General features: G+C 41.6%; 1 protein-coding gene across 1 annotated transcript in view; it reads left to right on the top strand.

Annotated features, from left to right (window-relative positions):
- The first annotated feature begins 14,446 nt into the window (after window positions 1-14,446).
- Window positions 14,447-14,809, top strand: part of LOC149286273 (BCAS3 microtubule associated cell migration factor-like) — a 523,731-nt gene continuing 523,368 nt past the window's right edge. The window contains exon 1 of the mRNA XM_089494317.1: window positions 14,447-14,517. Coding sequence (XP_089350443.1) covers window positions 14,447-14,517 — 71 coding nt within the window. The remainder of the gene's footprint in view (window positions 14,518-14,809) is intronic.

The raw sequence follows: 14,809 nt of genomic DNA on the forward strand, positions 1-14,809 counted from the left end.
TGTGAGGCATATACAAAATTATATAATATTTCAATAAATGTTAGAGCTTGCCAAGCATATACAAAGTGGCCTTTGCCGTGGTATACATTTGACAACCACCACTAATATAGTTAGCAAATCTCACACAGGTGATACGAAATGTAAACTGAAACAACAAAACTATAGTTGCGTGTACATTAAATGTTTATGGCACATCCTAGATTAAATGTTTATATAATTACACACACACGGCTAAAGGAGGCCAGTTGGGGTTTTCATGGATCTCTCTCTAATGAGCCCAGTGTTCCTACAGACCTTCCTTATGAGGGAACACTGTAACAGAGGTGTGTAGGAACAGACCATACCCTGCCATACAGGAATTAAGAAGAAAGGAGAGTATAAATGATGAGAGATGGAGAGAAAGGGGAAGGATAATAAGGGGTAGAGATAAAAGCAGAAAGGAGAGGCAGTGTGTCTGTCTGTTAGGGCAAGTTTGACTAAGGGCAAATAAATGGGACTGCAAGGGCAAATGTAAGCCGAGATGTTTGTGTGTAAGGGCAAGAATGAATGTGCATGTGTGTGTGTAAGGGCAAGAATGAATGTGTGTGTGTGTGTAAGGGCAGGCATTTGCATGTGTTTGTCTGATTATGTTAGTGTGAGTGTCTATGCGTGGTTAGTATGTGTCTGTTGGTATCTCTGTGTGTTGGTGTGAGTACCTGGATTTGTTAGTGTGTGTTTCTGGGCGTGTGCATGTTAGTGTGAATGTTTGTGCGAGTGCCCTTCTCTATTGTAATTCGCTTGGATGTAATGACATTATCCAGGCGTCACACAATACAGCCACTGCAGTGGAGGATGAAAAGAAGACTATGCTAGTATCTTCCAATAGAAACTGCTCCAAGGTAGGATTAAGGGGCTGTGTGGGGAGCAGACATTTGGTGAGTTTCGTGAACATCCTGCCTAATCATGGAGTCCAAGCATTTATATGAGAAGGCAAACGTTCATGTTTATTGTATTCCTAAATTCCTTAGGGTAATCACAATATAGGTCTGAACAACTAATCTACTGTAGACCAGTGAAAGCCATTAAATCGCTAGCATAAATTATCTTTGTATAGGCTACAATCACAATAAGAAATGTCCGTATCTCGCAAATGGCAGCATTAGATCTGTACTCGGAATATGTATGCATCGACCATTAACGGGGGTTATATATTTTCACCAAAACAAGTCTTGCTTGTTTTCACAGTACACACGATTTCTACTAAAAGAGAAAAGTCTTGCATTAACTGCAGAGGCTTCCTCCATGCTGAAGAGACAGATGCAGTTTAGTCGAAGCAGAATCGGTAGTATCTGATTTGTTTGCCTTTAGCCTAATATGTGTGCTTGTTACCCTGAAAACAAAGTTAAAAAAATGTTTTGTAAAAATATAAGACAGCTTTCTGTCAGCTGATCTATTGTTTGTTATTGTTATATAGCTGACTGGCACACTAGTAAAAATGCCTGGCCTGACCCTTCCGTGGATAAGGGATTTTGATGACACAATTGCCCATTCACTCTAAAATTCTCCTTCTTGTAACAAAAGAAAACAAACATATAAACGTAAAAGAACCAACAACAGAATTACATTTTTCTTTGAAAAAGGACTGATGAGCATTTGCGGACTTACAGCTCCCATGACCCAGTGTTAGAATGACAGCAAGGGTGATGGGAATTAGTGTATTAAAAAAAAATTATGTTTCTTTAACATGATTAGGCAATTTGACCCCTTCTTTGATGTGTCTAAACCATATTATATTATGCGTGTACAGTCTACACGTATGTGCAACCACATCTATCAGATTAACTAGGGGGGGGGGGGTTTAAGATTTTACTATTTGGTTTGGAAGGAGGGATTATGCTTTTTTTATTATATATAAATGGACAGCCTAGTGTCCCATATAGAGTCGCAAATAAAGACTGCATATTAAAGCATTTGTAGGGGGGAAAGTACTTGAGGAGAACACTGCAGCTCCAAAACTGCAGCGCATGACACCCTTTAACCCCTTCGCGACCTTTGCCGGTTCAGGACCGTCATAACAAGAAGGTCACTAAATGACCTTTGACGGTCCTGAACCGTCAAATTAAATAAGCTTAGAAAGCGATCAAGGATCACTTTCTTCGCTTAAACGGCCTTGCTGCAATGCCTCGATGTCGAGGCATTCAGCAAGGCCGAGATCGGCATCGGGGGCCATGTCTGGCCCCTCCTCGGGGCGTCAACAGCCGCCATACATTGTATGGCGGCGGACGCCCGTTTTAAAAGCGTTTAGGAGGCGATCAACGATCGCCTCCTAAACTTAAATGGTGTCGCTGGAATGCCTCGATCAGGAGGCATCCAGCGACACCAAACACTTACCTCTGGGTGGGCTGTGACCGCTCCGGAGAGCGGTCACAGCCGCCGCTGCCGGTGATCTTCGCCATCAAGCAAGATGGCGGCGGCCCGGGAAATAAAACAATAAAGACGAAAAAGTTCGCTAGAGGGTCTCCAGACCCTCTAGAGAACTGGCTCCACTTGCTGGTTGAATACAGGTACTGCATTCAACCATGCAAGTCAATGGAGCCCAGCTTTCTAATCACTATGTGATTAGTAAAATATTCAAAAAAAATAAAAATAAATAAAAAATGGAAAAAAAAATTAAAAAAAAAATGTGCTAACATTTAAAAATAATTATGCAGTGATGTCACTAGATGAACCATCCAGTACCAGCAAAATGTGTAAAAAAAAATAAAAAAAGTATTAAAACAATAAAATAAAATTAAAAAATAAAGTTTATTATTTTGAGCAAGTGCTAAAAATTCTCAAAAATCTCAACAAAGAGTTAAAATAAAAGCACTTCAAATACCCAAGGGGTGTCTAATATATAAAAAAAATGGCTGATGGGGTAAATTGGAGTGGCCTAGCTCAAATATAGGGCATAGGTACAGACTGACCAAAATGGAGAAAATAAGCGCACTTCCCAAATGTGGCATTTTAAATCTGAAACAACCCGACAAACCCATGCATGTCGGGTATCACTGCACTCAGGAGATGTTCCTGAACACACATTGGCGTGTTGTTTGACAGTGGCATATACCAGGACCTGTATATCTATAACTAAAGTACAATTTGTGTGAAAAAAAAAATTAAAAAATTACTATTACAAAGTTTGACAAAGTGTAGTTCTATAATTGGTGCATGGAAAGGGTTAAAATAACAGCATTTGGAATACCCTGGGGTGTCTAGTTTTCAAAAATATATGGTTTGAATGGGTTAAATTGAGTTAACCGGCTTCAAAGATATTCCAAAGAGGAGAGGGAGGCACAATGACCAAATGACCACCTGAATTACGCATGCCCCAAAAGTAGCCTTTTACCAGCCAAACAATCTGACAAACCCATGCATGTGGGGTATCGCTGTACTCAGGAGATGTTGCTGAACACATATTGGGGTGTTGTTTGACAGTGACATATACCAGCACCTGTATATCTATAACTAAAGTACAATTTGTGTGGAAAAAAAATAAAAAAAATTACTATTACAAAGTTTGACAAAGTGTAGTTGTATAATTGGTGCATGGAAAGGGTTAAAATAACAGCATTTGGAATACCCTGGGGTGTCTAGTTTTCAAAAATATATGGTTTGAATGGGTTAAATTGAGTTAACCGGCTTCAAAGATGTTCCAAAGAGGAGATGGAGGCAGACTGACCAGATTTGTTAAAAAAGATTTGGAAATCATAAAACGCTGCTTGTACTTATTGCCCTATAACTTACAAAAAACAGCAAAAAAACATAAAAACATTGGGTATTTCTAAACTCAGGACAAGTAGTAGAATCTATTTAGCTAGTTTTTTTACTTGCTTTTTTAGGTGAGTAAAAGATTTTTCAAATAAAAGTCATAAAATTTGTTTTTTTTTCAATTTTTCACCATGTTTTTTTTATTTTTTTTATAGTAAATAAGATGATACGATCAAAATAATGGTATCTGAAGAAAGCCCATCTTGTCCTGAAAAAAACAATATATAACTTATGTGGGTACACTAAATGGGTGAGGAGAAAATTACAGCTGAACACAAGCACCACAAAAGTGTCAAAACAGCCTCGGTCCCACAGGGTACAAAACGAAAAATGAGCCCGGTCCTTAAGGGGTTAAACCCCCTTTGGGACTGGGGCTTTTGCAGAACCAGAGGCTTTTTTGTCATTTTACCATTTGTCAAACCATGCTTCCCCTTTTCCATATTTCATGAACCAGCACAAATTACATTTTGTTTAGGACAATTAAAGCCTTCTTTAAAAATAATAGAAATACATAAAACAATTATTAGTGGTTCCATAGCTGAACAATGACCCATTTTATGTTTGGCAACATCTTGATTACGGCCACACCCCACATACATATTTTTTTTATATATCCAAGAGGGCCACATCAATACTTTAAATACAGGGCCGGCCCCCGTCCCATTATCTACCCTTACCCCCCCTTGTACTTACCTTTCAGCAGTCCTGCGGAAAATCTCACTGCTCAGCATTACAAGCCGGCACCGAGACCGAACAGGGAGACTCGCCGCAGAGGAGAGAGGGAGCCCCTTTCTCTATCTTTCGCTGAAAAAAAAGAAAAAAAAAAAGGGCTTGGGGCGGCAAAGCACGGCTACCGAGCCCTGGAGTGGTTGCCCCACTTGGCTCCATTGTCGGGCCGGTCCTGTTTACATAGTACCTTATATTAAATTACTGTTAATACTATTGGCTTAAGGGGTTTGGGGGGAATTGCTTTTTTTTGATCTTTGCACTCTTCCAAGTGCTCTTACATTCTGATGCCAGTAATGTTATGGTAACATCACTGGGCTCACAAATTTTATTTTTTGTTTCTCCCTCTCCTTCCCCTGATCTGTATGTGCTGATCGCAATACATGCAATCAACCAGCAGGGGAGTACTGGCTGATTTTTTTTTTTGCACTAGTCCTAGTACAGTATGGATTGAGATCTCTTCAAAGGCCTCTCATACATTTTGATAATGGTGACATCACTGGGCTCTCACTAAATTTATTTTCCACTTGTTTATTTTTTGGAGGGGGGGTCCTCTCTTTCCCCGGACCTGTCTGTGCTGATCGCACCGTGTGCAGGGCTCAGTAGCCGTGCATTACTGATCACAATACGTGCAATCAGCCAGCAGAGGGAGAAATCGGAGATCCATGCAGGATCTAGGAAGAGCCTGCTGAGTCTCTCTGTGCTTCAGTGAACTTCAGGTGGGTGTCACCCTCAACACCTACTGGAAGGGAATGCTTGACCGGACATTTCTTTTATAACGGTGTATATGATCAGTCAGCAGTTGTCGACAGACAGCCTAATCTCCCGTGTAGCGGCAGGGAGAAGTCAGGACGTACCTGTATGTCTTAAGGGAGAAATGTTGTAATACTCTAAAATACCAAACAACACTAAACATTGACAATGTTAAAAAACCTTGAACGACACTCAAAATAAATGTTACTTTTGTAAATACCATTTCTGTTTCAAGAGCCAGATAACCGATCACAGAAGTATCACCCTATTGTAAGAACAGCTAGAGCTTCAGCATGTTATTTAATCAATAACTATATTTTCTCTTACAGGATACAGCTTTTCTACGCCCCCCCCAACCAAACACGGATAAATATCCATATTTATCCGGCACATGACAGGCCGGCGTGACACACACCCTGCCAGGCATTTATGTTATTTGTTTGCAACACGTGCACGCCACACGGATCAAATTCTCGCGAGATAGTGGGATGTAAACAAAGACAGTCCAGCCCAGTGTACAAGCTGCAAGCTCCTGTGCCCAGCGCAGACTGAGGGCGCGCCATCCGCCCGAGACAAGCCGTAGCGCTGACCAGCAGCCGTAAGACGCTAACCGCGGGCTCCCGGGCCCAGAAGGAACAGGCAGAAGCTCACTGACAAGGCTGTGTACGTCATCACTCCAAAGGTGCCACCCCTTTGTCTTCCTCATTGGTTTATGGCGTCTGATTGACACCGGCGGTAGAGAGCATGGTACTCCGTGATTGGTCGAGTGTTGCTGTTCCGCTTTCCTTGTTGCTGTATGTGTGTATTTGCTGCTGTAACTGGACTCTCAAAAACCAGGGGGTACAGCTTCTGGGTGCCATCTGACAAGTGGGTGAGTGTGGCGTGGGAGGGCAAAGCCGGAACACGCTGGGCGAAAGAAACAGGAAATAAAAGCAACAGCATAGGAGTTACACAATTAGAACCAGGCTATGCTTACAACATACCAGATAAACCCCCAAAGGTGTGCTCTAGCAGTTCCCCTCTTCTGAAATAACAAGACACCCTGGAGATAGAAACTCAAGCCCCTGGTCGCCTATTAGTTATTCTTCTTGTGCCACCTGCCCCTCAGCTAGAACACATATTACACATGTTACAAGTGTAATGACATATATTTGAATGATTGGGGGCTTTAGGGTTGATTTGTCACCACCGTCTTGGTGCCTTTAATGAATCAGTAAGTTTATAGTTTGGGGATACCACCATCATAGTCACCAAGAACGACCACTTGCGTAAATGTACACCCATGTGTATACGTATATCATATATGTTCTTTCGCCTCTTGAATGAAAATATTTGACCTGATTTAGATATTCCACTGAGTTGTATAGATTCATTACTCTTACGTTAAACATTAACCTATTGACGCTTTATAGTAGGTGTTTAGATCAAGGCTATCTGTCTTGACTATCATCCAGGCATTCATGATCAGAATAACCCCTCCAATGGGCCCAAATAATAAGCATTTTAAGATATATAATTATATACCAAGCAACCAAAAGACACATCTCAATGTGATGCTACGTTTGTTTGTGCAGAATCAAATAGTGTTTACATATGATGGTTTTAAGGCTGTGACCAAATAATTTATTTAGGATGTAGTCTCATACACGATGTTATATATCCTGTTTATGATTTATCAGTGTGATAGTGTACACGGATAGCCGTAAATATGATGTTGACAGTTTGGCCTTGCTCTCAGTCACCTGTTTTCATGGTTTTGGATGGGGTTCGTGTTTTGATTACAGCACATTTATTTTAAATCCAGCTAGCATCAGACCTGTAATATCTGTCTCGGATCTTAAACATCTACTTATCATTTGTTGTTATCTAGATGACATGCAAGTTTTGTATAATTTATTAACAGCAGGCCTGGACTGGCCATCTGCCACACCGTACAAGCGCCTGGCAGGCCACTGGCAGACAGTGCCCCATGCTCAGCCCATCAGCCACTTCAGCACCAGATCGGCTCCGGCAGTGTGTGGCCACCGGCTGGCAATGCCTGCACTGATGCCATCATGCGGCCACCAGCCTTAAGTACACTGATTAACAGTCACATTATTTTTGTTTGAAGCAGAATACAATTTTCTTTGTCCCAACTTCAGTAGTAGTAACAAGATATATATATATAACAAGAGCCAAGATACCAGATCCTAACTCATGAGATTTTGTTAGCTGTCCAAATCGAATATAGCGTCTCATGCTGATAGATATCCCTGCCCTTTGGAGAGCTCAAAATTAAATATCCAAAAAGACTTTAAAGTATTCTACATTCTTCAGCTGATGCTGACTAACCAGGGGGAAAAGGCCCTCTTCTATTACTCTTCAAGTTAGTCCTCCACTAACACTTGTAAAAGGTAGGCGCTGACATATTAAGTGTGGTTCCTGCTGATGATGTTGATACCAAAAACATTATATCTCACCAACATATGCAGGCATTTGAATTTCCAGACTGCCGCCTTACAAAGCCACTTACCTTGATGACACCCTGAGTAACTGTCATTGATGGGAATCTGAGAATTTGCCACTTACAGTACTTGTTAAAAGTGATCTTGAAGATATTGGACCAATGACCCTTCATAGTTCTTCAATGGCCTTTTGATAATCTACACCAGTGCTTAGTCACTTTGACTATTTAAAGGATGGGAAATGGGACAATGAATCATGGATAAACTTTCTGGCATTTTCTTTTTTCTTAGTCGATACTGTGAGATCTATTATTGGAGTCTTGTATTGGTGGATGTTAATTTTTTGTCTGCTTTCTACATGTTCTCTGGTGACTTTTTCGTAGTCTCACCACTCAAATTAGGATTTTTTATTTGATTTGACTACTGTGCCACCAACATAGTCATCGACTGTTTGCCCTTATGAGCAGGTAAGAGCTGTGTGCTGATTCTTGCATTGTTTCACATTGTGATTGCTTGGTTTGCATAAACTTTTGTTTAAGTATCTGTTCGGGATCTCCGTTAGTCACCCCTAGTATTGTCTCCTACCTGCTAGTAATTTGGCGTTTGTGTTCTTTGGTTGATCCCAGAGTTCCGATTTCAGTGCTTATCTATGATGTGAATTTATTCCCATTGTATAGCCAGATGTTCCCTGCTTTTACCTCCTTTACTAACCCTTATCTGGTTACTGGAGGGGATTTAAAAATAGATACTTTTACCACACATCTACGAAAACTATCTTGATTAACTACTAGGAGGATCTGGATCTTTCAAAACACTGAGAGGATGTAGTGCCAGTGCCCAACCAGCTCCTATAGGCTCTAGGGGTTGGTACAATCTCCCAGACACCATTATGTTTGTTGGCAGCCATGGAACAACTCCTGCTAAAGAATCCAAACCACCACCAGGATCACCGCCATCTGGAGATTTGTTTATGGCTGCTGCATAGTACATGGAATATATTTCTAAAATTTAAAGATGCCTTAGCCGGAGGAAACCTTAATGGAGATGGATTGTGCTTCTTTGACCACTGCAAGCCCAAAAAGCGGAAGGTCTGGTATAGAGATGGACAAATCCTGTGTTGACATTGCCTCCTAAAATACCTTCACTAAAGCAGCCCAGGCCTAGCTGAATATCCAGCACTGGGGGAAATGGCCCGAACACATCTATCAATGCCGTGAATTGAGTGATGGCCATGGTGGGCAAGCAACATCAGGCATAATGAGCAGAACCAGGATCACAGTAAGAGACACTGCAAAGTACCACAACAAGTGAATGCTAGTTTTGGATGATGGATGAGCGTAGAACTAGCACTTCTACGTCAACAACGTTGTGGACCTAGGGCTTGGGTAAAAGGCTGTCTCCTTGTGATCTCAGGGTTAGAAGAAGCTTTCTATGTGTTACTCACCTGGTATAATATAAACCCAGAGGGAATTCCAGGCCTGAAAACAATTCAGTGGAACTTACTGGTAGTGGGATGACCGATTTAGACTGCTCAGGACCACTTCAAATGGGTTGTTTACCTTCTGTGAAGCTCCACAGGGATTGGCAAGATAAAATCTTGTTGTCTTTTAGCACGTGAGTAGTTTTCAGGCTCTGATTTAATTTTTGGTAACAAATTTTGTGGTCGGAGTTTAGTGACCTTGTAATGCTGTTCTGCTTGCACACATCCCTACTGTGACAGCAGTCATGTCTCTGGTAAAAGAAACACTTCTACTTATATATAATTGAAAAGTTTGTTCCCAATAATTTAACACCCTTGCAGAGGAACCATTTCTATAATCTGGCATGCCCAGCGACGTGATGTGCTGACCGCGTGACAGGACTGAATACATTCTGAATGTATCCACTGCAGTGATACCATCTGAATGTCATCAGTGCTGGATGAAACACTGCATCATGTTGTGAAAGGAAACAGCAAAACATTCGTGTAATATTGTTCCTTTTGACATGTACTACTCATTTGCCCAGGTGCTTGTGTTAAGACATATACATTAACTTGCTTGCAAAATTATTTTTGTTCTATTTTACTTACAAAATGTTATTTTGTTGTGGATAGGGAGATGTTCTGGTCTTGTTGATGGCCCTTATTATACAGTCTTGTGCCTTTTCCTGTTGTGCTGCATATTATAGTCATGTGATTTGCCACTGTATTGCTAAATCTGGGATTGGCCATTACTGTCAAGACTGGAATGTGGAAACTGGTTTAGCTCTTTCCACTTGAAGAGCTTCTTTAGAAGTCATCAACTTATGATTTACACCAAAATTTAGTGCATCTTCAAACAGGCTGCTCTAAGTTGTTCTAGGAATCTTGCCAGAGGAGGAGATGATTCATTGACTCAGCCTTGCTTACTAATGTTGTAATGGTTGTAACCCAAATTCAGGTCACTAGGAGTTTTGCCCATTATGAATTATGGTATAATTTATTAAACGGTCATCAGTCTTGTTTTTTATAGTATGTAACACTTAAGAGCTGAAAAGTTTTTTGTTTTAATTAGTTTTTGTTGTTTATAGAGCTAGAATAATTTTTGTTTGTTGGAGCCTGGAAAGGGATCTGTCTGTAGATTTCTACATAACTTACCTAGAATTGTTTTATCGGACATGTGTTGTTTGCTATGTTATGACATTTTGCCTAACCAAGTGTGTGCCTTTTTAATGTATACATATGATATGTATAATATGAGTACAGTGTGTAAGAAATGCTTGGCATAGAATAACAGGGAATGAATGCAGAGTGCTATTAATGGCCCTCCAGCTTTACGTCATGTGTGAGTGTCTGCAATGTTTACTATTTGACAACCTCTGCTGTGAGGAAAGGAAGTTATGTTTTAAGGGATTCCTATTCCTAGTACTATAAAATGTGTGTCAGCAGGTGCCTACAGCTGCCATTCACAAATAAATGAAGCAAACAACACATAACCAGATGGAAGCCTTGCCTTTACTTTTCCCATCGGCCCCTCATTCAAGGTAGAGGGGACTACAGTGCCCTCCACTAATATTGACATCCTCTGTAATCCTCTGTGAGCTAAGAAGGCTGTGGAAAATTGTCTTTATCGTTTTTCTTAAAAAACCCACACAAACATACTCTGCTCTCATAGGTATCAAACAATTGAAAACACAATATCTCCAGATCCTTCAAATTTCAAGGTTGACGCTGCCGACTCCTCTTTAGTTCTCAGGTTTTTTATGGGGTTCAAGTCAGAGGAATGGGATGGTCATGGTAAGACCTTGATTTCATGGTCAGTAAAACATTTTTGTGTTGATTTTGATGTATGTTTTGGATCATTGCCAACCACGGCCCATTTTAAGCTTTCAGAGGCAGCCAGGTGTTCATCTAATATCAGTTGATATTTGAGAGAGTCCGTAATGCTATGTGTCCTAACAAAATGTCCAGGTCCTCTGGCAGAAAAACAGCCCCAAAGCATTAAAGAGACTCCATATTTAACCATAAACAAGAGGTACTTTACCGCTCTGTGTGGGCCAAATCCACCTCTGGTGTTTATTGTCAAAAATCTCTATTTTGCTTTCAGCTGACCTTAGAATCCAATCCCATTTGAAGTTCCAGTAGGTTACAGCAGATTGTAGTTTTGGAGGCTTTCTGACCCCAAAAATGTAGCACAGACCTTTTTCTTCTCAATAAATATTTCTGTGGAGAGCAATGCAGTCTTGCTCACTGCTTGTATCCTCTCCACTGAATCCCTCACAGGGAACTTTGTAGCCGCCTCCTGCTGCTCATTGCCAACAGGTGATGACCCACCTGGGAGATCCAGAACACCCGAACTGGACTCCTCACCTGCTGCAAGTAAGCTGTGGAGTGGAGCACTAGCCTTCCCTTCTCTCCAAAAGGCTCCACCCCAGGGACCCAAACTAATCCACAAAATGTCATCTATTCTGCCTACCACATAATATTCTCCCTGGGGTTATCAAACACACCGCACTGCAATATGTTCCATGAAACATAAACACCAGCCACCAGCATGCCCCTCTCCCTGTCACAATATATAATATATACACTGCTCAAAATAATAAAGGGAACACTTAAACAACACAATGTAACTCAAAGTCAATCACACTTATGTGAAATCACACTGTGCACTCAGGAAGCAACACTGATGGACAATCAATTTCACATGCCGTTGTGCAAATGGAACAGACAACAGGTGGATATTATAGGCAATTAGCAAGACACCCCCAATAAAGCAGTGGTTCTGCAGGTGGTGACCACAGACCACTTCTCAGTTCCTATGCTTCCTGGCTGATGTTTTGGTCACTTTTGAATGCTGGCGGTGCTTTCACTCTAGTGGTAGCATGAGACGGAGTCTACAACCTACACAAGTGGCTCAGGTAGTGCAGCTCATCCAGGATGGCACATCAATGCGAGCTGTGGCAAGAAGGTTTGCTGTGTCTGTCAGCGAAGTATCCAGAACATGGAGGCGCTACCAGAGCCATGCAAAATGACCTCCAGCAGGCCACAAATGTGCATGTGTCCACTCAAACGGTTAGAAACAGACTCCATGAGGGTGATATGAGGGCCCTATGTCCACAGGTGGGGGTTGTGCTTACAGCCCAACACCATGCAGGACGTTTGGCATTTGCCAGAGAACACCAGGATTGGCATATTCGCCACTGGCGCCCTGTGCTCTTCACAGATGACAGCAGGTTCACACTGAGCACATGTGACAGACGTGACAGAGTCTGGAGACGCCGTGGAGAACGTTGTGCTGCCTGAAACATCCTCCAGCATGACTGGTTTGGCCGTGGGTCAGTAATGGTGTGGGGTGGCATTTCTTTGGGGGGCCTCCATGTGCTTGCCAGAGGTAGTCTGGTTCCTCCTAATGCAAGACAATGCTAGACCTCATGTGGATGGAGTGTGTCAGCAGTTCCTGCAAGAGGAAGGCATTGATGCTATGGACTGGCCCACCCGTTCCCCAGACCTGAATCTGATTGAGCACATCTGGGACATCATGTCTCGCTCCATCCACCATGCCACGTTGCACCACAGACTGTCCAGGAGTTGGCGGATGCTTAAGTCCAGGTCTGGGAGGACATCCCTCAGGAGACCATCCGCAACCTCATCAGGAGCATGCCACACACACTACTGAGCCTCATTGTGACTTGTTTTAAGGACATTACATCAAAGTTGGATCAGCCTGTAGTGTGGTTTTCCATTTTGATTTTGAGTGTGACTCCATATCCAGACCTCCATGGGTTGATAAATTTGATTTCCATTGAGAATTTTTGTGTGATTTTGTTGTCGGCACATTCAACTATGTAAAGACGAAAGTATGTCATACGATTAGTTCATTCATTCAGATCTAAGATGTGTAATCTTAGTGTTCCCTTTAATTTTTGGAGAAGTGTGTATGTATGTATGTATGTATGTGTGTGTGTGTGTGTGTATATGTATATATATATATATATATATATATATATATATCACACACACACCGTATTTGCTCGATTATAAGATGACCCTGATTATAAGACGACCCCCCAAAATCTGAATATTAATTTATGAAAAAAGAAAAAGCCTGACAACTCTATAGGAAAAAAAAGTTTTACCAGTAAATGTTAATTCATTTAAACTATGTGAACAATTGTTTGTTAATAAAAGCTACGATTGAGAAAAATATTTTGTTTTTAGTTCCTTTTTTTTCAACCTGCCCCCCCCCCGTTATGCACATCTGCCCCCAGGCTTGCCACCCTGCCCCAGAAATGCCTTATACCCCACATATGCCACTGTGTCCCATGATATGCCTTTTAACCCTCTAAATGCCACTGTGCCCCATGATACACCTTTTAACCCTCTATATGCCACTGTGCCCCATGATATGCCTTTTGACCCCCTATGTGCCACTCTGCCACCAGAAATGCCTTATACCCCTATATGCCACTGGCATTTAGGGGGTTAAAAGGCATATTATGGGGCAGAGTGGCATATAGGGGGTTAAAAGGCAATTCACAGAGCACTCTGCCTCCAGAAATGCCTTATGCCCCTCATTTAACACTCCCTCCCCCTCCCTCCTCCCAACTTACCGGTGCATCTGAGTCCCCCGGTGCTTAGTCCGGGCAGCGCGTACAGCTCTACGCGATTCGCGTAGACAACTTCCACTCGAGGTCCTGTGGGCCGCATGTTGGATGCCCCTGACCTATTCTGTTGCACTTGTTTGTCTATGAACATGGTATGTCTATGTGCTTGATTTTATACACCTGTGTCTGTACGTGTTAGTTTGTTGGTTAATGTTGAATGTCTAGTTGTGTGGGTGTGTTAGTGCTGAGTGTGTGTTAGCAAGCCTTGATGTGTGTGTACATGTGAGTGTCTCTCCTGAGGTCAGGATCTGCTGCGGTGAGAAAGAGGGACATTATAGTTGAACAGAGACATAGAAAATTGCTACTGTCCTGTAGTGTAAAAATCCTTGGCCCTTAAGGGGTTAAAGAACTGTTTTTTTATTGGGAAAGTTGTGCACACGGAGCAGTACTAGAAATTATATTTCCAATGTAGTGCTTACTTACAAAAGTGTTACATTTTAAATGTCACATTTTGATATCTTAACAGTTTGTTTTATATTTTAAAAAATGTTTGCAATCTGACCATAACATATTTTGTTTATGAAACACATGATAAACACTGACAATGCTAAATGTAATCATGTATCCATTTACAGTTCTTCTTGAGGCGAATAACTCACAGTTTCAACATGACATCAGAATCTCCTCGCCGTCCAAGTCGATGCACTGGTGGTGTGATGGTCCGACCCCAAGCAGTCACGTAAGGATGAACGTGTTATTCTATAAATGTCAACAATTAAATGATTACTGCCCTTCATTATTAAATATGATATCTTATTTTATATCTCTTTTAAGGTCCACCCCAATTGCAGTGGAGATCTGCAGTTAAGATTTTCATATTAGTTCCACAACTTTGGGAAACTGTAGTTTGTACTCTGGCACTAGTTTTCCAGCAATGCAACTGACCACATTGGTTCCTTTTGCAGTTATGATCATGCAGACCATCTGTTGCATTTCATATGGTGCTCATGAAGACATCTTTCCTTACAAGT

This window comes from Sceloporus occidentalis, unplaced genomic scaffold, assembly GCF_023333645.1.
Source record: "Sceloporus occidentalis isolate IW3139 unplaced genomic scaffold, rSceOcc1.0.p SCAF_71, whole genome shotgun sequence".
Taxonomy (NCBI): domain Eukaryota; kingdom Metazoa; phylum Chordata; class Lepidosauria; order Squamata; family Phrynosomatidae; genus Sceloporus; species Sceloporus occidentalis.